The 24,957-nt window shown below is 48.6% G+C and overlaps 11 protein-coding genes across 11 annotated transcripts; 6 read left to right on the forward strand and 5 right to left on the reverse strand.

Annotated features, from left to right (window-relative positions):
• Positions 1-2,366: 2,366 nt before the first annotated feature.
• Positions 2,367-4,007, reverse strand: FPRO_06954 (uncharacterized protein; the record flags this gene model as incomplete). Its single annotated transcript, XM_031228076.1, has 3 exons — positions 2,367-2,644; positions 2,705-3,657; positions 3,709-4,007. 3 exons carry the CDS (start codon positions 4,005-4,007, stop codon positions 2,367-2,369), a joined length of 1,530 nt encoding a protein of 509 aa, XP_031078448.1.
• A 502-nt stretch (positions 4,008-4,509) lies between these two features.
• FPRO_06953 (uncharacterized protein) lies at positions 4,510-5,588 on the forward strand (the record flags this gene model as incomplete). The annotated part of the gene is made up of 4 exons (XM_031228077.1): positions 4,510-4,840; positions 4,888-5,129; positions 5,206-5,453; positions 5,525-5,588. The coding sequence occupies 4 exons, from the start codon at positions 4,510-4,512 to the stop codon at positions 5,586-5,588; spliced, it is 885 nt and encodes a 294-aa protein (XP_031078449.1).
• A 462-nt stretch (positions 5,589-6,050) lies between these two features.
• On the forward strand, positions 6,051-7,379 carry FPRO_06952 (uncharacterized protein; the record flags this gene model as incomplete). The annotated part of the gene is made up of 3 exons (XM_031228078.1): positions 6,051-6,268; positions 6,325-6,743; positions 6,808-7,379. The coding sequence occupies 3 exons, from the start codon at positions 6,051-6,053 to the stop codon at positions 7,377-7,379; spliced, it is 1,209 nt and encodes a 402-aa protein (XP_031078450.1).
• A 928-nt stretch (positions 7,380-8,307) lies between these two features.
• On the reverse strand, positions 8,308-9,570 carry FPRO_06951 (uncharacterized protein; the record flags this gene model as incomplete). Its single annotated transcript, XM_031228079.1, has 3 exons — positions 8,308-9,081; positions 9,128-9,430; positions 9,478-9,570. The coding sequence occupies 3 exons, from the start codon at positions 9,568-9,570 to the stop codon at positions 8,308-8,310; spliced, it is 1,170 nt and encodes a 389-aa protein (XP_031078451.1).
• Positions 9,571-9,917: 347 nt separating this feature from the next.
• FPRO_06950 (uncharacterized protein) lies at positions 9,918-11,021 on the forward strand (the record flags this gene model as incomplete). Its single annotated transcript, XM_031228080.1, has 1 exon — positions 9,918-11,021. One exon carries the CDS (start codon positions 9,918-9,920, stop codon positions 11,019-11,021), a length of 1,104 nt encoding a protein of 367 aa, XP_031078452.1.
• Positions 11,022-12,322: 1,301 nt separating this feature from the next.
• On the forward strand, positions 12,323-13,999 carry FPRO_06949 (putative maltose permease (MalP); the record flags this gene model as incomplete). Its single annotated transcript, XM_031228081.1, has 2 exons — positions 12,323-12,558; positions 12,622-13,999. 2 exons carry the CDS (start codon positions 12,323-12,325, stop codon positions 13,997-13,999), a joined length of 1,614 nt encoding a protein of 537 aa, XP_031078453.1.
• A 536-nt stretch (positions 14,000-14,535) lies between these two features.
• On the forward strand, positions 14,536-15,258 carry FPRO_06948 (uncharacterized protein; the record flags this gene model as incomplete). Its single annotated transcript, XM_031228082.1, has 1 exon — positions 14,536-15,258. One exon carries the CDS (start codon positions 14,536-14,538, stop codon positions 15,256-15,258), a length of 723 nt encoding a protein of 240 aa, XP_031078454.1.
• Positions 15,259-16,164: 906 nt separating this feature from the next.
• FPRO_06947 (uncharacterized protein) lies at positions 16,165-16,607 on the forward strand (the record flags this gene model as incomplete). Its single annotated transcript, XM_031228083.1, has 2 exons — positions 16,165-16,400; positions 16,448-16,607. 2 exons carry the CDS (start codon positions 16,165-16,167, stop codon positions 16,605-16,607), a joined length of 396 nt encoding a protein of 131 aa, XP_031078455.1.
• A 196-nt stretch (positions 16,608-16,803) lies between these two features.
• On the reverse strand, positions 16,804-17,678 carry FPRO_06946 (uncharacterized protein; the record flags this gene model as incomplete). Its single annotated transcript, XM_031228085.1, has 3 exons — positions 16,804-16,867; positions 16,916-17,015; positions 17,063-17,678. The coding sequence occupies 3 exons, from the start codon at positions 17,676-17,678 to the stop codon at positions 16,804-16,806; spliced, it is 780 nt and encodes a 259-aa protein (XP_031078456.1).
• Positions 17,679-20,709: 3,031 nt separating this feature from the next.
• FPRO_06945 (uncharacterized protein) lies at positions 20,710-21,900 on the reverse strand (the record flags this gene model as incomplete). The annotated part of the gene is made up of 1 exon (XM_031228086.1): positions 20,710-21,900. One exon carries the CDS (start codon positions 21,898-21,900, stop codon positions 20,710-20,712), a length of 1,191 nt encoding a protein of 396 aa, XP_031078457.1.
• Positions 21,901-23,625: 1,725 nt separating this feature from the next.
• Positions 23,626-24,864, reverse strand: FPRO_06944 (uncharacterized protein; the record flags this gene model as incomplete). Its single annotated transcript, XM_031228087.1, has 1 exon — positions 23,626-24,864. One exon carries the CDS (start codon positions 24,862-24,864, stop codon positions 23,626-23,628), a length of 1,239 nt encoding a protein of 412 aa, XP_031078458.1.
• Positions 24,865-24,957: the final 93 nt, after the last annotated feature.

Genomic DNA, 24,957 nt, shown 5'->3' on the forward strand with positions numbered 1-24,957 from the left:
AAGATTCGCCGAAGAGCGCCTCAGCTTCACACAGATCAAAGGCTCAGAGAGCAGCGCAACAAGGATGAGCCGTGAACCAATAGCAGAGCCTTGATGCCCCCATCCGACGTTGCCTCTTCTGTCGTCAAGGTTGTATCACTGAAGATTGATTTGCTTCCCCACAGCGGCCAACCCCAAAGTTTGCCCCCGATTTTTCCTGCACAAGCTTATTTTAAGGGAGGCCCAAGCGCATAAAATTGCTGGGCTAGCTTGGTTTATGCAAGCCACGAGCAGCATCGTACACTGTCTCCTCACGGCTTTTCAGCAAGTTTTTCACTGCCGACATGACTGCCGTTATCGGTGACATCGCAGGCCTAGTTATCGTGACATTGAGCCTCGTGGGGATAAACAATTGCCCAAGGTTAATACTAAAACTCGCTTGATGTTGCCCAGGTTATTGCGCCCTGAAACTGTCTTGAATGCAACCCTGGCTGATCCTCGGCATCTCGGTCGAGTTCCATGCGCTCTCCAACCGTTTGGGCCAAGTCCGCGCCGCCTTTTGATGACATGTTGGGGTTGGAGCCCCCAAAGTGTCTCTCGCCTAACCTTTCCGTCGTTGCATCTTGCATCGCCAAGCAGTCAAACCGAAACTCTATGCTGAATCCGAGGGTTTGGGCCGCGCCTGTGCGTTGATGGTGATTTTTATCTCTATCAGTACACGTACGTGATGCTTTTGGATGGTATTGCTGTGATGAAAGCCAAGATTGGCTTTGGGGTTCCTGGATCTTGCCCCCGCACTTGGCAGATTGAGATCTTGAAATTTGGGAATCACCAAAGGTTGCTCGCTTCAGAAAGGACCGAGAAACATGAAATTAGTGACCTCGGCTTAAGGGACATTCATGTAAAGGATAATTAAATAATGGCATCTTAACTTCAAAAGAGTGCAGTGGACAGAAATGCTAAACTGTTAGGCAATAGGACGTTAGGCATGTTCTGACACCAAAACGCGATGCTCATAGGTAAAAGACTAATTTTAAACTCTTTAAGGTTGAATTAGTGAAGTTTTAGCCCTACCGTGTGAGGAATCAAGAGAAAATGTGCCCAAGTTGACGACCATGACGCGAGAACAATGTGGCCTGTCGAGTTGGCATTCATGCAAGCTTAGCCTCACAGGATCTTGACAGCTCGGAGCAAATGCACGATACTATGGACCAGGCCATGTTTATGGAGAAACGTCGTATTGAACTATCAAGGGTTCCCTGTCCGACCTAATGAGACTCTCGACATTTGTTGCGACGGCTAGCCAGCTACTGGCCTCGTAAAATCTTCATGTGCAGGGTAGGCAATATGCCTACCTCAGACATATCGTCCGGTCAAGTCTGACTGCCATTCGAGTTGAAATTCATATCTGATATGTTCCTTGAACAGTTGGGTAGCTAGTAGGCGGGCTCGCTCCCGTAATTCCGGGTAGGCCCTCCAGCTTGCCCACTTTCCCAACGTTCGGCACCCCATACCCGAGAGATCACCAAGCAGATCTTTAACAATTGTGCCAAAATCTGTGGATGGAGTTGATCCTTCGCGCCCGTAACTATCCATTCACGATCTCTTGGCGCCTGGTAGGACCGAAAAGGTTAATCACCTAGATCACTTCTTCTGCACTGCAACGTTTGATGTAACACAGACTTCCCCGGAGATTCATGCCACATGCCTCGCTGTCAATTACCCCAGGCTTCCGAGTGAGATCTCCAGATGGAGCGGGGATGTCTCCATGCGACCCAATAGTGGGACATGCCCTGCGGCGCAGTTGGGTGAGAACCAACTTGTCAATTCAAAACTTGGCGGGGAATGCGGCACAGTCATCCCAAACCTGTTGATGAAATGCATCAAGAAGGGGTAAGCAGTTAGGTCGAAGACCCGAATTTTGTTTGGAATATGTATCCCTTCCGCGTGCCAGACTTTTGCCATTACTAATTTATGTCAAGTTGCTGACAGATATTATTCGAGGCGTCGTAGATCCTCATACATATGATGCCTAATTCAGACATCATCGCTTCAACCGATAGGCCGTCCGTCTGATGATATAACAGGCAGCACTCGACCAAAGCGTCAGGTAGCTTAACATTATTTTGCTGTCTATCAGTGTCGGCTACTGCTCTGTCGTCTTGATTTTGCCTAACACTTAAGTCATCATATAAACTTCCTTTCTGCGCACTGTTTATGCTTAGCATCAAATAATTAGGATAGTGGAGTAGACGGGAAACATCATGGGTCTATTGTTTCATTTCTGTATTGCTCTCTTTGACTCTTTCACATTCCACCATTTTCTTCTATTATCATTATATACCCCTAGTCTCCATGCTCTTTTCTCACCAAAAGGCTCGAGTTTCCTAGGTTGCCCTCCTTCCAAATCGTCTCCAAACGAGTCCTTTCTCCCACCAGCGTTCTTTTTGAACCACTAGAACCTGCTGAGTCGAATCTGTATCCTCCTCTTGGTTTTCTAAGTGTCTCTTCCGGTAGCCGTCCCAGATCTCTTGCCTGTTTTTCTCATCAATGCGAGCCTGGTCCTGCTGTTCCAGAGGAAGAGCGTTGATCGCATCCCGAATCTGATCACGTCGAACTCTCTCAGCCTTGATTGTCCCCGGGCTAAACAAACCGGGTGAATTCACTACATCGATGTTAGTATCCATTCTCATGGTATTTATCGACTGCAAGCGGGTAGTCTTACTGTCAGCGATGGAAGACGCCTCAAGCGACCGTAGCGCGGAGCTATAGTGACTGATCAATCGAATATTGTAGAGGTCCCCGAAGTCTCGTTCAGGAATAAGACTCATATCAACGACATCCCCCTCAAATTGCGAAAATATTTCGTGCTGGAAAATGAAATGACTGCTCAATACGATATCTGCTTTGAGATCATCGAGCACATAAAAGTCACAAGGAATCTTATTCCTCGAACTTCGGAACTGCCAAGTAGAGTCACGAATAATACCAGTAGTGGTATTCAGAGACCCATCGGCATACTCGACGAGGTGCCTGTGCTCAACCCCCTTATCAACCTCCAGGGAGTGCCGTTTAGCAAAGTCTGCTGATATGAGCATTGCGTCGCAGCCTGTGTCCGCGAGAGCAATTGAAGGTATGTCATCAAAGCTTCCCTCGAGGCAACACGTATCATCTTCGATAAGATTAAATCTGAAGCGAGGAACGGACTTTCTCAACGACTTTGTGATACGGTGGGCGAACTTGGTCAGAGTACCTGTGGCTTTGAGAAAGGTTTGACACAGGATGAGGTCCTGGGTGCACTTGGGGAGGATGCAACAGTCAAGCAAATGATGCTCTGATTCCCCTAAGAAAGTAAAAGGAACATCTACCGTACCACACGATCTGATTGCTGCCCCAGAGGGTAAACGGAATATTTCTTTGGTACGGTCCTTGGGCACCAGTCCAAGCGACTCAACAAGTTGCTGAGAAACGAAGTTGCGTTTCGCGCCAGTGTCAGGCAGCGCGTCGATATGATATTGGTTTGAGCCTACCAGAGCCTTCACGGTGTAATCCGTTGCGCCACTGGAATAGGTCTGGGTGAGGTGTCCAGAAGTGATGTCGTGGCGAATGGAATAATGATCGGTCGGATATTTTTGATTTAACTGTTCCATCAACTCTAACGTTTTCTCAAGCTTCTGGCTTCCACAACGTCAATAGCTATTAGTGTACGATGAGGATTCAGATACATACCGAAGCAATTCTGATGGGGTATCCTGGGTCTTAAGGTTCACTCGAATGAAATTATTATCTTGCAGATGCCACTCGCTGAGGTTATTGCTTGCATCCAGCAGAGGCCCTTCCCAGACGCCATAACTTTCCGTAAGATCTGTCAATGGCTTCCAAGGGCCAAGAATTCCACCCTGCGCCTGAGAGTCTCCCTCAGGCCAGGAATCAAGCTCCCATACCGGGAGGCGATATCTTTCCCAAAGATCTGTCACTACCCCGTCCTGTGCCTGAGAGTTTCCCTCAGGCCAGGAATCAAGCTCCATGACGGGCGTGCTGACTAGAGGGGTGAATGATGCATATTGAAGTGCCAAATTTATTCCGAGTGTTAAAGTAGGCTTAATTCAAGGAAGAGCCATTAGTCTCCTTGAAGGAGTGTCGTATGCCGATCTGCATGATGAAGAGGTAGGAAAGCAAGAGGACTTTTGCAACTGAGAAGGGGACGGCTTTTATTAGGTCTTCTAGTGCTACATGTCAAGGCGACAGTGGCTGTACATAAGCCGCACTGTTGTCAGGCTTCTTGTCGGGCTGATTCGGCTGACACCAATCAAATTCTACGAGACTTTTTGAGGAGATGCTGCCTGATGTTTTGTGATTGTAAATTGCAATTTGAACACGTCATTGGAGGGTGACCAGCATCAGGCTGCAGGTCCAACTCCGAAAGATTACGGATCAGCCCATCTCGTGATTCCTGTTTGTGATTTCTCGCGGCATTGAAGTTTGTTCAACGTTCGCTATCCTGTATCTATGAACTTTTTCGATATTGAGATGAATGCAGGTCAGGCTGCAACTCGTCCCTCACTAGGATTCTCGGCACTATCATCATGGATCGTTTCGGACAAGGATCAAGAACTGCTGGTTTTCCGAAAGTTTAGCGAAATCAGTGCTCGAAATCTTCTTTATTTGCAATGTGAATTATTAAGCATCGAAAGCAGGCTGAGGGCCTGGGATAAACAGGTTGAAGGTAGCAACGATACGGCGCTGGAACAGGTTGCAGAAACATGGGAAATGATGATCGAACAGGCCGAGGCGGGAAAAACAGAAGCAAAGGATATGTTGGAGCTTGTGAAACAGCTGCGTATCAAAATCAAAGAATATCGTATGTAAACAAGACCCGACTATAAGCTTCTGCTTACTCTCGTATAGATGAAGCGCTAGATCTACAGAGCAGAATTTCTCTTCTCAACAGCCCTGACCAACGCGCCCTTGAAGTGGCTCGAAACGAACTCCATGGAGGGCCTTTGCGACGAGATGGTCAAAAACCGAATCCCATATTAGGAGGGAGAGGGAAAGATTACCTGGACGAAACGGAGGATCTCGTCTCGCTCAAGACTCCAGCAGCTGTAGATCCATTATCAAAGTTGCTTCGAGCCTACTGGCCAGGTCGAGTGCGTTTTACTACTGTCATCAATACCATTACAGTTGATTCAGAGCCATTCGCTAACACGAACATTTTCAAACCAGGAAGAACTATCCCGGGACGGCCGGCGTCGGATCAGCCATTTTGACGAAAGATCAATCACGATAGCTGTTGCTCTCGTCAACATTTTACTCGCCATGGTTTTACTGGTGGGTTCGATAAGCAGTCTATACTATGTAAAGTCACCGCCAGCAATTCTTGGTACCATATGCGGGTTTACGATACTATTCGCGTTGAGCGTTGGCTTGATCACGAACGCGAAACGAGCAGAGATATTTGCAGGGAGCGCAGCGTAAGTCATATTCCATTTTCACTTCAAGAGTTGAAGGAAGTGACTGGTCATGCTAATACTTATGGCACCAGTTATGCGGCTGTCTTGGTGGTTTTCGTCGGCAATGGGGATCAATCGGGCTGTCACTGCAGCTAAATGTTTAAATGATCCCCGGACAGAGTCGGTCCAACGGGCTTTCATAATACAGGATAACACAGAAATCAGCAACAACTTGATGCCAGGAAGTAGGGGAAAATGCAGCATGATGAACAGTCTGGTGCAGGCTAATTGGTTAAAATGCAATTTGATTAGGACACAGAAGAGCGAAATTCATCAAATAAGATTCCAAAGAGTTACTCAAGCTTCATACCGTACATTGCCAAGCTCAACGTGATCGATCATGAAAGGCTGGTTGCGGCATGTCTGCGGCATGTTTCTCCGCCCGAGGCCCCATGTTTAGCCTAGGTTACAAAAATGAGGTCATATTTATCAGCAAGACAGCTACGCCCTACCAACTACATATCAATCAGTGGCTTCTTAAACCCCTCCGATCGCAGCAATTTGAAGAATGAGGAAAAGTTCAGAACATCTCATCACAGCACAAATCACCATTTAAAAATGTCGGACGGTTTTGCAAAGCTTCCTTCAGGCGCTCAGCTTCAGCCAACGCCTTACCAAGTCTCCATTGCGGACAACAAGGTCGATGAGCTTAAGCAGCTTGTGAAACTTGGAAGAGTCGGACCGCCAACGTATGAATCTACACAGAACGAACATAATTATGGAGTCAGCCATCAGTGGCTAACTGATGCGAAAGCTGCTTGGATTGACTTTGACTGGTATGTTCTACCGCCTGTCCCCAACGTGCATTGCCGAGGTCTAACATTCAGAACAGGCACGCTGCGGAAAAGCATATTAATTCCTTCAATCACTGGACTGTACCCATCAAGGACGAAAAGGGTGATTTTACGATCCACTTCACGGGTCTATTCTCCTCTAAGCCCGATGCCGTCCCTGTGGTAATGCTGCATGGCTGGCCTGGTAGCTTTCTAGAGTTTCTAAAGATCCTCTCCATTCTCAAGGAGCGCTACACCCCCGAGACGCTCCCTTACCACGTCGTTGTACCGTCTCTCCCCGGCTATGCTTTCTCGGATAAGCCACCACTGGACAAGGACTTTGGCATCAGAGATGTTTCCCGCATCGTGAACAGCCTCATGGTTCAGCTCGGTTTTGGAGGTGGCTATATCGCTCAGGGAGGCGATATCGGAAGCAGGATTTCTCGCGTGCTCGCAGCGACTTATGATGAGTGTAAAGGTATGAAATCAAGATGCGAATCGTCCGCGAGATTGAAGGATACCACTGACACGATTTTCTATAGCTGCTCATCTCAACTTCTGCTTGATGGCGGAGCCTGCAACAACGCAGGGCGAAATCTCAGATGCAGAAAAGAAAGGCCTGGAACGTGCAAAGGACTTTGATAAACTGGGCACCGCCTATGCTTTGATGCACGCCACAAGACCCAGCACCATCGGCCTCATTCTCTCGACATCGCCTCTCGCGCTTCTAGCCTGGGTCGGCGAGAAGTTCCTGAGCTGGAGTGACGAAGATCCTCCCCTCGATGAGATTCTCACCTCTGTATCTCTGTACTGGCTGACAGACAGCTTTCCTACGTCAATCTTCCCATACCGCCAGCGCTTTGACCCAGATTATCCCGGTGCACATGATCACCCGAAGTGGAAGATCAGCAAGCCATTGGGCTATAGCTGGTTCCCGTTTGAGCTTGCTCCTATTCCTGTGAGCTGGGTGAAGACTACGGGAAATCTGGTGTTTTGGAGAGACCACGAGCGGGGTGGACATTTTGCCGCTTTGGAAAGGCCTGAGGATTTGTTGAAGGACTTAGGGGAGTTTGTGGAGCAGATCTCGAAGGATGGGTCACTACAGATCCAGTGAACCAATTTGTAGATAGCAGCGCTTTATCTCGCTCCAAGAAGGATTGAATGGCCGTAAATCAATTTAGGGATGATCAATAAGCTTAGAAATGCGAATTCCTCATTTTCTTTCGTCCTTGATTCCAGCCATGCGAATTATTGAAGTATCTGATTGTGAAGGGAACCCGTTCGGTGATCTCACATGACTGAGCACGTGATCACGGCGTGTTTTTTTGGAGGTGTTGAGTTGACAGGCACACAACCAGAGGACCGTTAGCCATGGCCATTTCTTTCGCTATCTTTTCTGGCTCGGTTTGCACAACAAGTAAGGGTTATTGAATCCCAGCGACAAAGCCCAGCCGCGAAACTGAGGACGCGCCAACTATGCCCTTGGTGGTACAAAGCGCGCCATGCCATCACCCTGAAGCTACTCTCCTCGATGCGACCGATACGATGATCACAGCGCTGCCGCTGCAGTTGCGAACTCGGCCGTCATTTACTATGGCACGTCGCAGCTCCGCTCACCTCAAACGAAGTCTTTGACCCAACGTGTCCCTCCCGAACCCGCCAGATCGATGCCGCACCAATCCTCGTTGCCCGACAATGCCGAGTGAGACTATAATGCGATCAATCGAGAAAATATGGAGCGAGCAATAGTCGAAAACTATCACGGCTGTCGTAGAGGAGGCCTGAGCTGTGCCTCCAGCCAGCGCCACTGTTTTTCGCGTTATCATAATGCCTTTCGTCGATGCTCTGCTTCCGAGCACCATCACCAGAAACGCGAATGAGCCGTGCCTAGTTCACCACGTGTTGTATCTACCAGCCCTTGTCCGCCTCTTGGTATCGTGCAATTAGGCGTACTCTTGAGGCGACACAAGCCTTCCATTCAAGTTATGTACGAGCCCGTCAATCCGCACAACCTCCCGAGTCCAAGCCAGCCCGCCAATACCTCATCCGATTGTGATTGCGCTCTGAAGCAGCGCATGCACTGCGACCTCGTCCGCGTGATAGCGCTGGAGATACAGACAGATCGCCGGGCATTCCACCCGCGCTCGAAGCTCGACCCACCATATACTCCGTCCTGCCTTGCGATACCATATATACAGTAGCAATAACGCGACTGGGTCTCTCGCAAGGAGCAACTCCTTGAAGGCGCCTTCGATCCTGTGCGTGAAGAGCTGCGTCTGTCCCGTTGTGACTTGGCTATCCAGTAGATAAAGAATGCGCGACACCGCATGCGCAGCGTAGAAATAAGGACTTTCTGGGGTAGATGTCTCGTTCAGCCGACAGACAGCGGCTAGTTGCTCTGGTATACCGCGTATCCCTATTTCTGGTAATGGCGCTTGCATCTGCGCAATCGTAACAGCCATGACGCGAAATAGGCTGTCATTTCGTAGAGGATCTACCATATTCCACAGCGACATCTTTCCACTGATCATTGACACCCAATCGAGGTCATCGTCGCCAGTTTTTAGAGGCCACGAGTCTTCAGTTCTGTATGCATCTGGCGACGAGAACGTCAAGACAGCGAGAGCAGCTGCTGTACCCCATATCGGGTCCTTGTCCTGCGTCTTGACAGGTTCGCGTAGCTTCCTGTTGAAGAACGCTGTGCTCTGGGACCAATGATAGCATTTTTCAAGAGTCCGGGGAGAGCTTAATGAAGTGTTTAGATAGCGATCGTATGTAAGTGCCACGGCTAGAGAAGCGTGCATCAAGCATGGGTTCTGTGCCAATTAGCCTAGCTGGGCACATTCGGCGTGTCGCTCTTACAGTGAAGGCGAGTTTGAACAGCCTCTGATTGACGTCGATCATGTTCCCATCATCCGGCGTCAAGAGACTTCTCGCATAGTATCTCGTCACAAAGTCTTGACATTTCGCATTGAGCTGAAAGATGGTATACTCATCCGAGGTCCACACAGCGCTCGCGACAGGTCTTTGAGGCGACGGCTTGCATCGAACCACGGCCTTCACGGTGTTGGGAGTAATTGGGTGAAGATCGGGTACGTTCAGTCCAAAGTTGCACAGCACCCCAAATGAGCTGCACTTTTTACAGCGAGGTTTGCTCTCATCGCACTGACAAGGGTTAGTTGAGTCACAATGAATGGCCAGGGTAGATTCACCTTGAGTTTTCTCAGCTTGCAATTCCGGCATCCATATCTTGATCGCCGCGCCGGTTTCTTCGGGCACGTTTGTTCTACGCACTTGGAAGACATTTCCACAAGCCTCTACTATTTGTCAGAAATCGTAGAATGTTGTCATCGTTGAGAGTATTTGTCCCTGAGCTGACAGGATCTGGAGGTGCGATCTATTTGCGCGATGCGCTAACCTCAATTTGGTTGGAGGACTCTCACACGCTAGCTGTTTTGCGGATGCACGGCGATTTAATTGGCGGATTGACGATCCAAGAACTCTGGGTATTATCGCGAAGAGATCAATATGATTTGAGGAAACACTCATGGGAATGCTGAGATGGAGGTATAAAGAAGACACTTCCTTCTGTTATGTTAAGATCTTTTGTCTCTACCATTAATACACCAGAAATCCTCTATTTCAAATCGAAATGTCTACTCATCTCGCTGCTATCTGCCCAGGTAAAGGCCAACCCTTCCAAGTCCAACCCCGATCCACTCCAAAACCGGGACCAGATGAACTTCTCATCGCCGTCAAGTCCGTCGCTCTCAACCCAGCGGATGTCATCATGCGAGACCAAGGTCTTTTTATAACAGAGTATCCTACTGTTGTTGGCTTCGACATGTCCGGTTTGGTGCTACAAGTCGGCGAAAATGTTCCAGCTGGCGATGATGGCTTCCAACCTGGTACTCGAGTTGCTGCATATTCAGCTTCGGCGTGGAGAGGTTGCGCTCCAGATTACGGTCCCTTCCAAGAAAAATGCCTTGTTCCGTGGCAACATGCTGTTCGACTCCCAGATCCAAACATGTCGTTGAATCATGCTGCGACGTTGCCTGTTTCTGTGCAGGTACCTCTTAGCGCATGGGACATGATAGGAATTCCTAGATCATACGATGAACTTTCTTCCCGAGATCTAGGCCAGGTTCAGAAGAAAGAGGTGCTCTTGATCTGGGGCGCATCATCCAGCATCGGCACCATGGGCGTACAGACAGCTCGCTTGAAGTGCTGGGATCCCAAGTCTCCCTTCGCCGCGGTCTATGCTACTGCTGGACCTTCAAACCACGATTATATACGCTCGCTCGGCGCCAATCGCGTGTTTGACTACAAAGATCCAAAGGTTGTTGAATCAATCGTCTCTGCCGCGAAAGAAGACGGGTTGATCATTCGACATTGTTTCCTCGCGACTGGAAACCTGTCCTTGTGTCAATCTGTGCTCAAAGAGTTTGTTGATTTAAACACGGCTGAAGGAACTGCGATAGCTAAGATCGGGTCGGCGCCTTGGATTCCAGCAGACGCTAAGAACGTTGCTGGAGTGGAGGCTATTTTCGTAATGCCGTCGGCGGTTGAAGAAGAAAGGCTTGAACAGTTCAAGTACTGGATAGGAGCTTATTTGAGTGAGAACTTGTCTAATGGTGGTATTAAACCAAGCCCCGAACCCGAAGTTGTAGGAAAAGGTTTGGAGTTCATCAACAACGCTTTGGATAAAATGTCTGAAGGTGTGAGTTGTACAAAGTTAGTGGTGGAAATTGAGTAGTGAGATGGCATCACAGTGGAACCATTACTGGGCAGTGAGAAAATTACCATATAACTAAAAATTGATTAATCGAAACCTCTTCACAAAAAGAGTCGCCCGGAAGTTTCGCCATGAACAGTTTTGCGCCTTGTTGGAATCTTCTGCGTTATCTGTCTCTATCGTTCTGGTGCTATAGGGTAGTCGCCTTCAATTTCCAAGGAGGTTCAATGCCCAGAAGCCTTCACTTACGTTTCGGAACTTCCCGTGTTCAAAAACCCAGTTTTTTGACCCTTGACTCCAATCGAAGATATTTTCGCATGGTCCCGTGGATAATAACGACTCATCCATCGCGAGACCACGCTCCACGCTCCGATCCTCGGGAGACTAATGACCTAAAACGGACATTTCTTCCAGTGGCCACCAACGCCAATTACCAAACAGAAAGCCCCTGTATGACGCTGTCTCCGTTCCCGTTACCGTGTTGTCACTGTTCTAAGCGAATATTACCTTTCACCATACCACGCGATCGGGCGAAAGGGTGGATCAATTGGTTCCGTAGCCTCGATCGCTCGCTTCCTGACACGACCTTGCCATGCACCAATCAAGACGCCGCACCATAAACCAAGTCACGTTTGCCCAATCGATGATGAAATGCCCTCGCCTCGACACCCTCTTCGCTCAATAAACATAAGCATAATACGCCATAAAATAAAGTTAAAAAACTCCGCCAAGCTAAGCTCTCACATCAATGGCGAGACAAGTTCCCTTCACCAGTCAATGATGTCTTGTCCCAAGTCAGGAGATGCAGAATTCTCGGTCTTGTCCGACCACTCTAACTAATACAAGCAAAGATCATCCTCCCTCCTTTAAAGCTCGTGCCCCCCCAGGTCTGCAGTCGAAAATCCGGGGTGAGTTTGTCTTATCGGACCGACAGGACACAAAACTCCACGATCTCATGACCCCGTTTCCCCATACAAAATTCCATTCAAATTCATGGTCTGACGAGAAATCGAAGATCATGTCGGTCCGACATAGCGAATCTCAAGAGATTGAAGCCATCACGAGGCTCAGCTCTTGGCAAAAATGAGCTCAGTCTCGCGTTGAAGACTGTCGGGCCGACATACTCTTGGCTAGACTGGTCTGGGGGGGCCGGGGTGAACCCAACTCCAGAACCTGGAGAGACGGGTTGTTTGTGGAGATTTAGCATAAGAATCCCCAGCTTCCCCAGCTTCTCTCCTGTTTCTTTCCCAGCATCAGCATCACTTCTTCTTTCTCTCCATACAAGGGATCCTTCTACATAACATCTCTTGACACTGACAGTCATGTCTTCACCAAAGGATCTCGCTCAGGTTGAGCACGTCGATCCCGACAAGATGACCTTTGACGAAGTTGAGCGCCCTGCTGCGCGCGAGGCCAATGATCGCGAACACACCCTCACTCTCCGCGATGCACTCCGCCTATATCCCAAAGCCATTGCCTTCTCCCTCCTTTTCTCAACGGCCATTATCATGGAAGGTTATGATTTGAGTTTGTTGGGTAGTTTTTACGGTTATGACGCGTGAGTTGCAGTTAGCCTGGTATCGACATCGTCGACCATGAAACTGACAACCATACTACACAGATTCAAGCAGAAATTCGGTAACGAAGTCGACTCGAACGGCAACCCTATTGTTTCGGCCGATTGGCAGACTTATATCCAAGTTGGTGGCATGTGCGGTCAGATCATCGGTCTTTACATCAACGGTTGGGTCTCTGACGCTTTTGGTTACAAGAAGACCATGTTGGCGAGTCAGGTTCTCATGATCGGACTCATCTTCTTCCCCTTCTTTGCACCAAACCTTGAGGTCCTCTTGGCTGGAAACATCCTCCTCGGTCTGCCCTGGGGTATTTTCCAGACCCTCACTCTTGCATATGCTTCTGATGTTGCACCCGTTGTGCTGCGACCATATCTTACTGCCTACGTCAACCTCTGCTGGGTCATCGGTCAACTCATCGGTGCAGGCGTGCTTCGCGGTTTTAGCACTGTGGGTGGCGATTGGTCTTACAGAATCCCTTTTGCTCTTCAGTGGGCTTGGCCTCCGTTCATCATGCTCGGTACCCTCTTCGCTCCTGAGTCTCCTTGGTGGCTTGTGCGGAAGGAGCGATACGAGGATGCTAAGCGCTCCATCCTCTCGCTCGTCACCCAGTGCGACGTTCCTTTCGATGCTGATGCCCAGGTTGAGCTTCTCAAGGCTACCAACCAGATGGAGATTGAGAACTCTGCTGGAACCAACTACTGGCACTGCTTCATGCGCAGCGATTTGCGACGAACCGAAGTCGCTTCTATCAGTTACACTGCCCAGGCTCTCTGCGGTAGCTCTCTTATGGGTTACGCTGTTCAGTTCTACCTTGAAGCTGGTCTTTCCTCCGAGCGAGCTCTTGACTTCAACGTCATTCAATACTGTGTCGGTGCTGTCGGTGTTGTTCTATCCTGGTTCCTTATGGCTCGCTTCGGTCGTCGACATATCTACATCTGCGGCATGGCATCTCTCTTCTTCATCCTCATCGCCGTTGGAGCCCTCGGCTTCGCCAAGAAGACTGAGCAAACCGGCTGGGCCATCGGTAGCTTGCTGGTCGTATATACCTTTGTCTACGACATGACCATCGGTCCCATCGCTTATACCATCGTCGCCGAGATCTCCTCCACTCGTCTCAAGGCCAAGACCATCGTGTTGGCCCGTAACTTCAGCAACATCGCCGGTCTCGTCACCAACACCCTCATGCCCCGCATGCTCGGTCGCAACTCGTGGAACTGGGGCGCCAAGACTGGTCTTTTCTGGGCCGGATGGTGTCTGTTGATCTTTATCTGGGCTTTCTTCCGCCTTCCTGAGCCCAAGGGTCGAACATATGGTGAGCTCGATCTCCTCTTCGAGCACAAGGTTCCTGCGCGCAAGTTTGCTAGCACCAAGGTTGATCAGTTCCCTACCTCTGGATCAACAGAGAAGGTTCAAGAGGAGTAAAAAGACTTGTATGTAAAGAGCGCGCCAAGATGCTGAAACAAGTCACGATTAGTATTCTATAGCAATTTATCGCAATGCTTGATATCCATTAAAACTGCAAATTATCTTGTCTGTGCAACCGTTTTTCAGCTTCCCATTCATGACACCATTTATTTATCTTAGGATCTTTATCCCAAACAATGAAGAGCCTCGGGCTAGGGCCTAGGCCAGTGTAGTGCACTTTAGTGGGTATTTAGACTAGTGAGGCGGTTATAATCATCTGTTGCAATGTTTATGAAGTGTGCCCACTGCGTTTGTCGCGACGCGGCGTAGAACAAGGCAATTATCTTAGTCAGCAGTCGTGCCATGATCTAATTTCCGTCAACAGACCATTCGCCAATCAACCAATCCTCATCTCCACCACGAATTTCAAGTCCGATAATGTACATTCTGTTACGCACCACGTTTATTGCTCCAAGTCTTGGTCATTAGTCAATCGCCAAGGCTTTGCGAGTTCAGCGACCAATGCCAGCGATTCCGCTTCACTCGTCTTCAGCATGTCAACAACCGGTTACGTCCCTCCGCCCGACCAAACGGCCACTCAACATGAAGGAACATCTTCCTTGGCTATCAATAATACATTTCCTCGTCGCTTCATGACCCTCGTTGCCCTGAAAACATCCGCGCGCTGCTACAAACACGACGGGCCTTGTATCCCAATCTCAAAATCTCTCATCGTTAAGAAGGGGCCATTCGTCCATCTCACTGAAGCAGACACCATGCAATTCGTGGCAGCCAATACATCTATTCCTGTCCCAACCGTTCACTGCTCGTTCGTGCACAAGAACCGAGCACATATAGTCATGCAGCGCATTGAGGGGAAAAGTATCGCAGATGCCTGGAGAGACCTGTCAGACGCTGATCGATCACACATCTTTGGTCAGCTACGGTGTATGTTTCGCGAACTACGGTCACTTACTCCACCTCCCAATGCAGGAATTGAGAGTTGTATAGGCGGTTCACTACGCGACTCTCGTATACCGCGGTCGAGACCAAGATTTGGGCCATTCAAGACTGTTCATGATTTTCATCGATGGCTGCGCGAGGACTTCCAGCCCGAGGATCACCCAAATCGCGTTGATGACCAGGAATGGAAAGATATCAAAGAAATGATCATCAAACAGGATGGCTCGTGGTCACCTCCAGTATTTACGCATGGAGACCTCAACCCTTTCAACATCATAGTCCGGGGTGATCAGGTCGTTGGTATCATTGACTGAGAATTCGCCGGTTGGTATCTGTATTATTGGGAGTATACCTCTGCATGGCTGGGAAATATTATTCGGCAAGAGTGGCAAGGGTTGCTCACAGAGTTCCTGGATGCTGACCCGGCGGAGCTGGAGATGGAGAAGATAAGGGACAGATGGTGGGGAGATCTATGAAGAGTGACAAGTTTAAATGCTTAAAGAATACAGCTAACATACCTATCTATGTTGTTTCAGAGCTTAGATATCTAGATTAAAGCTCCCTCGACAGGCAAAATGGCAAACACCACTAATTGTTGCCATGTTGGTCATTTCATGAAACTGCGTTCCAAAATTAGCCAATGGCCAACGCGAGTGCCTCCATTGGCGCGCGCTTCATCTAGTACAATTAAGCGCCCAGCAGTTTGTAGGTACATGCTTCAATTACCTGTCCTGAGCCACTGATCCAGCTGTTGGTTGGTAGAAGGAGGCATGACCAATGATACCAACTGCATGGAGTACGTGGCGACCTCATATGAAACACGGAACCCTCAAAGCATCTTAGTGTATACCTTTTTACAAGACAAACAGCAAACGTTGCTTTGCACCACAGCCACAGCAGGACCATCACCTATTTCTCCCATATCCCCAACACACAAATCGGTGTAAAATTTTCAACCTTTCACAACCCAGAAGTCTCAAATGAGATTCAATAAGAAACGACTCTACGTCGCCTTATACCCCAGTGGAGTCGTTAACAATGAAGAGCGTCGGTAACTACCCCCAACTTTCATCGTTCTCAAGTCGCGACTCGAGTCTAATACAATAACTAGCTATCATTGGGGGTTTCTCATCGGCCCTAAAAACGAGCCAGACACTGAAGTACCCGGCATGCGCTACCATGTCAAGAATCTCCCAGGTGGCGGCTAGGTTTACGAGGAAATGTCTCTTCCAAATGTCCGAAGCACGACCAGACTCCTCGCCCGCATCATGATCGCCAAGATCGAAGATGAGGACCGGATCGTGGAGATCATTCGCAACACGCCAGTCGTGCAAAACGATCCTAATTGGCAATGTCGCACCTGGGTCGCTGATGTTTTGTCAAGAACTGCTCAGGATGGCGGAGCTGTTGGGACTGCGGAACTGGATTGGGCAAAGATTGAGCCTGTTGCCCGTGAGTATGTCGCGAACAAAACAGCGGCTGGACGATATTTACATGGAGAAGATATGTTGTTGCCCAAGCCGACCTGGGACATGCTGCTGGGAAAAGAGGTTGTACCGTAGTCTCTCGATCATTATTCCTTCAGATAGGAGAGAGAGTGCAGTACGATGTTAGGTCAGAGCCTACAACTCCCAGCGAGATGTTGGTAAATTATTGCTCATAACTTTGATCAAAAGACTGTTTAATATTAGAGGTAGACAAGAACTACACCTAAGGAGTGGCATTCCCATCTGCAATACGAACAAGAACCTTGTGAGTTGGAATAACGATGTGACTTATCGCCAAACTTCTGCTGGATCTTGAAAGCGACCGTTCTTCAGTCAAGACTGTCAAAGAATACATCACATGGACACCCAGCTCTAGCACTTGACGTTCTCATTGCCAGTGCTGCAGCCTGTGTTCAGGTTCTTGCCAGGATCCGAACTGGAACTTGTTAGTCTTTTGCTTCATATGAATCTAGGTTTAACATACCCATCAGTTGGGGCTTTGACGAACCCGGCTTCTTCCCAGTCACCAAGACACTTTTGACCAGAGGCTCCGCATGACTGGCACATTCTCTTCCACATGTGCGCTATTCTAGTTAGTCAATTCTCAAAGGAACCAAGAGCGTATACATACCTTCTCCCAGATATTTCTGGGCCCAGATCTGACCGACTGATCCAGCAGGGATGTTGCAGTCGATCTTACCACCATCAGTCCAGGTGTTCGTAACAGCAAGACCAAGAGACACACCCAAGACATCCTTGATAGGGTTCCAATCTAAGCCACCCGAGACTTCAACAGAGACCGATTTGGACCAGCTTATAGTTCGGGTACCTGATCCCTCACTCAAGCCGGTGTAAAGGCAGCCTGAAGCTGTCTCCCACGGACCCCAGTAGGACTGGGAGTCGCGGGCCTGCCATTGGTCATAGACGTAGCAAGGGCCAGTATACTGACGTTTGGACTTGTCGTCCTTGGCTTCTTTGTCTCCGACTTCCGAGACGCTTGACAATGGCACGAAAGACTGTTTGTCCTTCAGATAGACGACGCTATCAGAGTTGGGGTGCTTCTTGATATAGTCATCGAGATCCCCTGAGTCAATAATGAGGTCTTTGGGGTGATTAGCGAGGGCGCGAGCATGAAGTTCATCAGCGTGGATCTCCCTGGCCTGTAGATCATGGGAAGTGGTAAGAAGACCAGTGGGAGAGGCGCCGGAGAAGCCAGCGAGGGCAACGAGAAGAAAGCTGGGAAGCATGTTGAAAATGGTAAGTGAAGTATGCGAGTTGAAGTGATGAGATGTTATGATCGTGACATCGAGAGCAACGAGGAACCGTCGACAATTTATACTTGAAGAAGCACTATAGTATTCCAGAATAGGTCACATCTTGAAAATTCATTTCGAAAACCTGTTTATTCGAAGGATTTCCCCAATTCCAGCAATTTTTACAATCATCCCATTGAAGCTATCATCAATTACATCAGTGAACAGACCAACACAATCCATCTCGACTCCAAAAGGAAGTGATCTCATTTCCTCAGGCGATCAACAGCGCTTGCACAACTGCCGATATGCATAATTGCATATGTCAGCCTAGAAGGATTTTTAAACTTTCGGACTCTAGGCGCTCGCATTATGTTTAAACTTATTGGAGGAACTAGCGCAGTGCAGTTTACGAACTACCTGAATAGGGAAGGCTGTGCTAGAACGGAATTCCGGCATATTTTGCATGGTTACTAAAGTCCTTTGCGATCCTGATATGCAAGACATGGCATGACTGTTCTGCATACACTGGCAGTAAGCGGGCACTAGAAAGTGGCGATGCTGTTAGATGGGGCGATGGTCAAACCAGTTCAGGGCGAAATCAAGTTCATCCTCCTTCACACCAAAAGGATTCACGTACTGTTTCCAAGTAGCTGATCTTAGCATTTTGGACCTGGAGTGTATGCAGTGCGAGATAGAATTGGTTTTATTCAAGCATTGAACTGCAACGATATCTGCACATACGGCCATATAGACTAAGCCTGTTGACATACCAATTGAACCTACAAATACCATCTCGGTGAGAAGTGAAAATGGTCGATCAGATCAACCTACATACAGCTGCTTCAGATCTGCAACCAAAGTCGCAAACAATTCATCGGGTTATAAGATTCATAAAGTACACACTTATACAAGTCCAGTAGTGATCTGCTCTGGGATTGCCAATGATGTCAACAGCAAGGGACATGGGTGTGCGGTATTTAGAGCTGGACCACTCAGAGATTGGGGAAGCCCGCGGAGGATTGGGGGCCGTCCAAGGACATGAGATTTACATGACCAAAACCGAAGGTAAAGCAAAATAGCTTGTATTAGGGCTGACTGATCTGCATGGGCTATAAGATGAAACAAGAATTTGAAGTAGAGCATTCTAGAAGATCAAACCTCGGTGGTGTTGAGTTCAAGGAATAGCTTTATTGTGGCCGGACGCCATTGACTTCTTGTCTGAAGGATCCACCCCATACCATTGCCGGTAGAGCTCACGAAACAAGAAACCGGAGGGGCACAGCGTACTAGTAGCTTGCGCCGATTCATTCCCTCTGATGCTTCCCATACTGTGTCTCATGTTTGCACAGTTTTGAGCTCCTGGTTTTGGAGAGCGATCTGGCAATTAGGCGAGGCAAAGATCGTCTATTCTAAGTCATGAGAAGACTTGGGTAAATTTAGGATAACTTAGAATGGCCTTAGTGGGTCTTTAGGCTAGTGATACCCTACTTTGTCACCTTGCTGTTAGGTTATTTGTTGTGTCTGGTCGCGGCACAAGACCTAATCCCCAAGTGAAGCGAGCCGAGGAGACACCCCATCGACATCATTCATAAGCACGAATTGGACTTATCTCCGTACGTCAGTCAAGCTTGGCGAAGCGATAGAAGGGAAGGGCAACAGTAACTACAGCGCCTTGATGATTGTTGGCCGCCAACTGATGGGCAGCCCCTCGCTAGAGGAGTAGCAGCTCGTGAGCCCATCACAACAACACGAAACAGAAAGGGGATTCCCGTTGCCAGGCGAACTCCGGTGCTGGCAAGCGCAATGTCGGTTGCAGGGACTAATCACAGAATGCAGCCGTATCCGTATCCGGAGCAGAAGGTTAACGTCTCTAGTAAGGTAATGCGAGAGGCAGATTGGGAGCGAGACAATTCCCACTGGTTTAAGGATCTTACGAAAGGCATGCTGATCCGGAGATCTTGCTGGAATACATCAAGGAAGGTGTTGCTGAAGAGGTAATGCCGATCATCAACGACGAGTGGAGAAATAAGCTCTACTTTTTAATCAAGTCGAATTACTCCGAGTTCAAAATTCAGCTCGAAGTGCCCCGCGAAAGCGAGATCGTTTGTCACAATACTACTCATGTTGAACGGTTCTACGAGGAGACTGACCCAGCCAGAAAGGTCATCCACCGGATCGAGGGAGCTGTCCTTAATTCTAAACCGAATCCTAGGTCTTGTGAGGAGACCAAAAAGACTATGAAAGAGGCAACGGACACTCTCGTCCCCTATCGCGTTTACGAAATGAAAACTGCCACCGAATGCTAGACTCAATGAGCGACCATCAGTCCGCCACTTCAGTCACCCACCATGACCAACTGTATTCCTTTCTTGAGAACGAAACCCTCCGCGAAGAAGAGGACCGCAAGCGACAGGCTGAAAAGGCCAAGAGCATGGGGGTGTTGAGGGTCGATCTCGCGAAGTCGAGGGAAGACCTATGAACCGCGGATCCACGGGGTTAACCTCAAAGACTCCAGAGCAATGGTCCGAGTACCTCGCAACGGAGCGCAACCTCTCCGTCTAAGAGCAGAAGCAATGGTTCAAGCAGCTATCTGTCAAAGCATCAGCTGCGTTCACAAACAGAGAACCCTTCAACAGCCCCATCATAACCATGCCCTAAAATTTGACATAGGCAGACTTCTGAAGCTCGCCGAGTATCCCGAGGGAGGCCTCTCCAGTGAGTCTGACCTAGTCGATTTAAGCTGCGTATTGGAAGAGTGCACCAGGTTATGCTTGATTTGGTGATGCCGTGTAAAAATTGGGCTTGGTGTAATGAACAGAGCATATGGCTAAGGCGAAGGTTACCCAAAGAGAAGCTCTTAACATTGGAGGGGAGAACAGTCACGAATACGTGGCAGGGTATCCAAGCGCGAACAAATGAGAAGATGAAAAAAGCTGACAGAGGAATATGAGTCTCTAGTTATGTATATAAGATAAGGAATAAAGATGGGGCCATGGTCTGACACAAGAAAACGCTATAGATATCAGAAACCAAGATCCTTCTCAAACCTCTTCCACTTCGTACCAATCGGCTGAACAAGTGTAAAGGCAGCACCGGTCTGATTCATCTCCTGCAACCCATTAGTCAAATACAACGGCGTCATCTCCCCATCATTACTAAAAAACAACTTCGGCCTTTCTCGTCTCTTGAACACCTGCCACGATCCATCTGTAAAAGTGACATTAGAGCTGAAAGCCTCTTGGAGCTTGAAATGCCATGGTTCTGTGAGCTTTCTCGAGAATAGATGGGATCCAACGCGGGGCCATTGCTGTTTATCGTTCTCAACATAGTCTATCATCCAGTGGTTTATGGAGTGCCAGTTGCCTCGCTTGTCGCGCCATACGAATGGGTCCTCGGTCCATTCTGGATTCTCTTGCTCTGTGACGTTCCATGTTGCTTGGTATTTGAGCTTATAATCACCATTCCAAGACTTGGCTGTGAAGATTGAATAGTCCTTGATCCCGAGGACTATTTCGCTGGTTGGGTTGTTGCGCATCCAGAGAGGGAACGCGGAGGGATTGGTAGCGTGAATACCTGCTGGACGGTCACTGTCGATGATCATCTTGAATGGCGACCATGGACCATGAATGTCGTCAGCAGCCGAAACAGAAATGTTGTTTGGCCATTTGGTATAGCTGATGCTTTCGCACTTCGTAAAGTTCTTATCATATTCCACGCCAATGCTGTACAAGAGGTACTTCTTATCAGCCTGGCTCCAGACGATATCTGGATTATGCGCGAAGTTCTTCGATACATCTTGAGCATACTTGTATGGTCCTTGAGGCCCGCTATGCGATTCAGCACGGATGATGTAAGAATGAGGACGCCAGCCCTTCAGACCGCATCCGTGACTGAACTGCACTGTGAATAGATGGAATAGTTGCTTGTTGTCACGATCTTGAACAATTCGGCCTCCCCAAGAGGCATTTGGCCAGATGCCGAAATCCTCGCGACTTGGAGGCTCGTATGTATGGTTGTAGCCAGTGTATCGTGTTGCTGGGGCAAGATCAAGACGGCCGCAATCGCTCCCAATCCAGCCTGGATCACAACGGCAGGTCTTTTTCCATCTCGAACATATTCCGTTCAGACTGCAGTCTTCGTCATTTTTACAAGCATTCGAAAAGCTAATGGAAAGGAAGGCCAGCAGGTAGAAGAGACACAAGGTATGCGTCATATCTGAGTATTACCGTCTCAAAGCCTCAACACCACAAGTTGACCTTTCTGAGGAACTGATGGGCATAGCGTTCTTATTCTACTCGTAATCGGAATTTCGTGGCAAATCACTGTTCTGGAATACCCACGCCTGATAGGAGGATTATCTCACGCCTCAACCATGCATACACACGCGGAGGATCATCTTGCTGCTTACTCTTGAGGGCGGCCACCCCACAAATGCTCTGAAGATCAACTGGTTAGCTCGGTATAGATCTCACCGAGATGCCTCATGTGTAAAGGAGATCATGAGGTCGCGCGACCATACCTGGTATTGACTGCTATCCGAGACAAAGTGGGTACCTAGTCTAAAGTCCACTTATCCTACACTAAAGTCTACATGAAGTTATCCCAAACTACCCTAAATTATCCTAAATTTACCTAAGACTTTACTAAATATTTGATAAGAGCGTTACTTTGAGTGGATAGACCCCATAGCTGATGGCTCACATCACGCGCCTCGCTCAAGTGGATAGACCGCCACGCACCTCACATGAGTATAACGTTGATCTTGTAGATGACGCAGTGAAGCCTTATACTTCTCCTGCAATGTCTTCTCGTCCTTGGTGCGGAAGGGCGAAAGAATAAATCCGAGTAGGCCAACCAAGTAGGCACACAGCAAAGCTATAGCCATCAAGGGGAAGTAGACGAAGCACATGACGAGAGAGACGAGGCATATAACGAATTGATAGAGCAGTCGGACGCAGGACGCAACCAGGTTGATAATTTCGAAGAAGAAGGCCACAAAACCCGCCTCTGAATTGACAACTATACCCAAGAAGCAATCCACGAGCCAGAGAAAGAAGTGCAAAAACAACAACCCGGGGGTTGCAGCAAATGGGGATAGGCTGAAACCCGTATCTCTGCTAGAAAGTACGAGTTGGGCTTTCCACATCGATTTCATGGCGGAATCGGGCGGCAAAGCCTCCAGAAAGCCTCCAGAAAGAGTACCGGCAGCGCCGATACGTTCCTGCAAGAGAGAGAAGAGTGAAATGGCGATAATGACTCGCCCAGTGCCGGGAGATGAAGGCGTGATGAACGACCGGAAAACTCGCAAAATCGCAAGCAGCTCGTCAACTTGTTCCTTGAAAGGCTGCACGGGGCTATCTCGTTCGAGTTCGAAGTCGCTGTCATCCGTAAGATAGAGATCTTGTTGAGTACTGGTTCTGCTAGTTGAGGAATCTGGGGACGTCATGCTACCGTAGGCGGAAAGGTCTTCCAACGGGCCAAGCATATACTGAGACATGATACAGTTGGCAATGGCGAACTCGGAGTCCCCACCCGGCGGAGGAGACACTGTCTCCACTGCTCTCACTCCAGAAAAGGGAGACAAAAGAGGCCACAAGGGCGGCGAGCATGAGGAGTGGGCTCTTCATGGCAAAGTGAAGGCCCTCTGCGAATCGAAGGCGTATTCGAAATGAGCGAGATGGATACCTGACAAAGAGATTGGTGAAAACGATCTCTAGTAAATAAGATATAGTTAACGTTTCTTTGCTACTTCAAAAGGCAAGACCTACGGCAAGATGCTAAAGAGTTGAACCGGGCAGAACTGAAAGATCTGTTATTGTGAATTGATCTCCAACCTCTCAACACGAAGCTTCTGCTTACACAATATGTCTATCACAGCATGTAGGCTTTCTTGACCAGAGTCTTATTTACGGATATAATTTCTCGGCCTAGCCTATGTTCACTTTCCCAATTCCTCCAATATCTCACCTACTCGTGACTTGACCTTGTTCAACTCTTGTTCCAGCTGTTCACCTTGAAACTCACCAGGCAACCACCAAGGAGCAATCTTTTCAACCAATTCTTCCAACGACGCCATCCGTTCCCAATCCTCTTTCTTTATTCCCTCCAAGGGTGTTGGTATACCATTGCATTCTAGTCGCTTCAGGTAGACCTCGTACATATCTTTGTGCCAGTCGCCATTGTTGGCAATGCAGTCATTCAGGTATTCATCGAGCGGCGGAAAGAAGCCTGAGAATTCAAAGTCCACGATGCCGGTAATTTGAGGAGGCTGGCCAGATACAAGAATGTTTCGTGGGGATAGGTCGTAGTGGGTGAATACAAACGAGTCTTCTTTGGTATTCAACGCCTTGATAGCAGGGAAACCTTGCCGTAGGAATGCATCCAAAGGCTGTACGAGATCTCTATTTGGTGCGAAAGTCTTGTTTGTCTCCAAAGTCCTCATCTTGTTCTCAACTCTGAGTCTGTAGTATTCCGAAAGGGAAGCGATACCATCTTGAGAATGGAGCTCTTCTCCAAGCATGCCTCTAATAAAAAGCTGCATTTCGCTATCGGGATTCGAGCCTGGGATCCTGATGTCAGGCTGGGAGGCCATTTGCTGAAAGAACATGTTGCCGGCAAAGTTCTGAGGAGGGATGTTTCGCCGCCAATTGGTAACATGATCTGCCAACTGTGTTGCCAACTGAAACCTGTCGTCGTTGCTGAGCGCAGATAATTCGATGGGCGTCCCGGGAACTTTCGTCATCAATATCCAACCGCTCGAGGTCTCATCCAGAGCACTGAGTTTCATCTCGCTGTGCGGCGCGTCCTTGGTGTCGATAGTAAATCCATCCTGAGACCAAGCTATCGCACGAGGCGCCGGAATCTCAGGGCAAAAGTGCTCCAGCAGGCGGAGACAAGAAACCTCATTTTGAACCTTTTCTGACCCAAACCCTCGACCATTGATTTTGAGAACAAGTTCATCGACATGGGCTTCATTGTTACCAATCTGAGCTTCTTTGTGGCATTCAAGATAATAAACTCGGTTATTGAACGACTTCAAAGATGGAAGAGCCTCCACTTCTATGCGGGCAGTGTCGGGCAGCACGTGGCGCACCGAACGCTTGATGCTCTCACTAGACATTCGCACACCAAAGTTTGGGTGATGCGGCGGTGTTACCGGCCGTGATTCGGATGACATGTTGTTTGCTCATAGATACCGAGAGTTGTATGAAAGAACAGGACGTTTATTTGTATGGCGATAGAAGCATAATTGAAGATCGCTGCACCTCAT

This window comes from Fusarium proliferatum, assembly GCF_900067095.1.
Source record: "Fusarium proliferatum ET1 genome assembly, contig: FPRO_scaffold003, whole genome shotgun sequence".
NCBI lineage: Eukaryota > Fungi > Ascomycota > Sordariomycetes > Hypocreales > Nectriaceae > Fusarium > Fusarium proliferatum.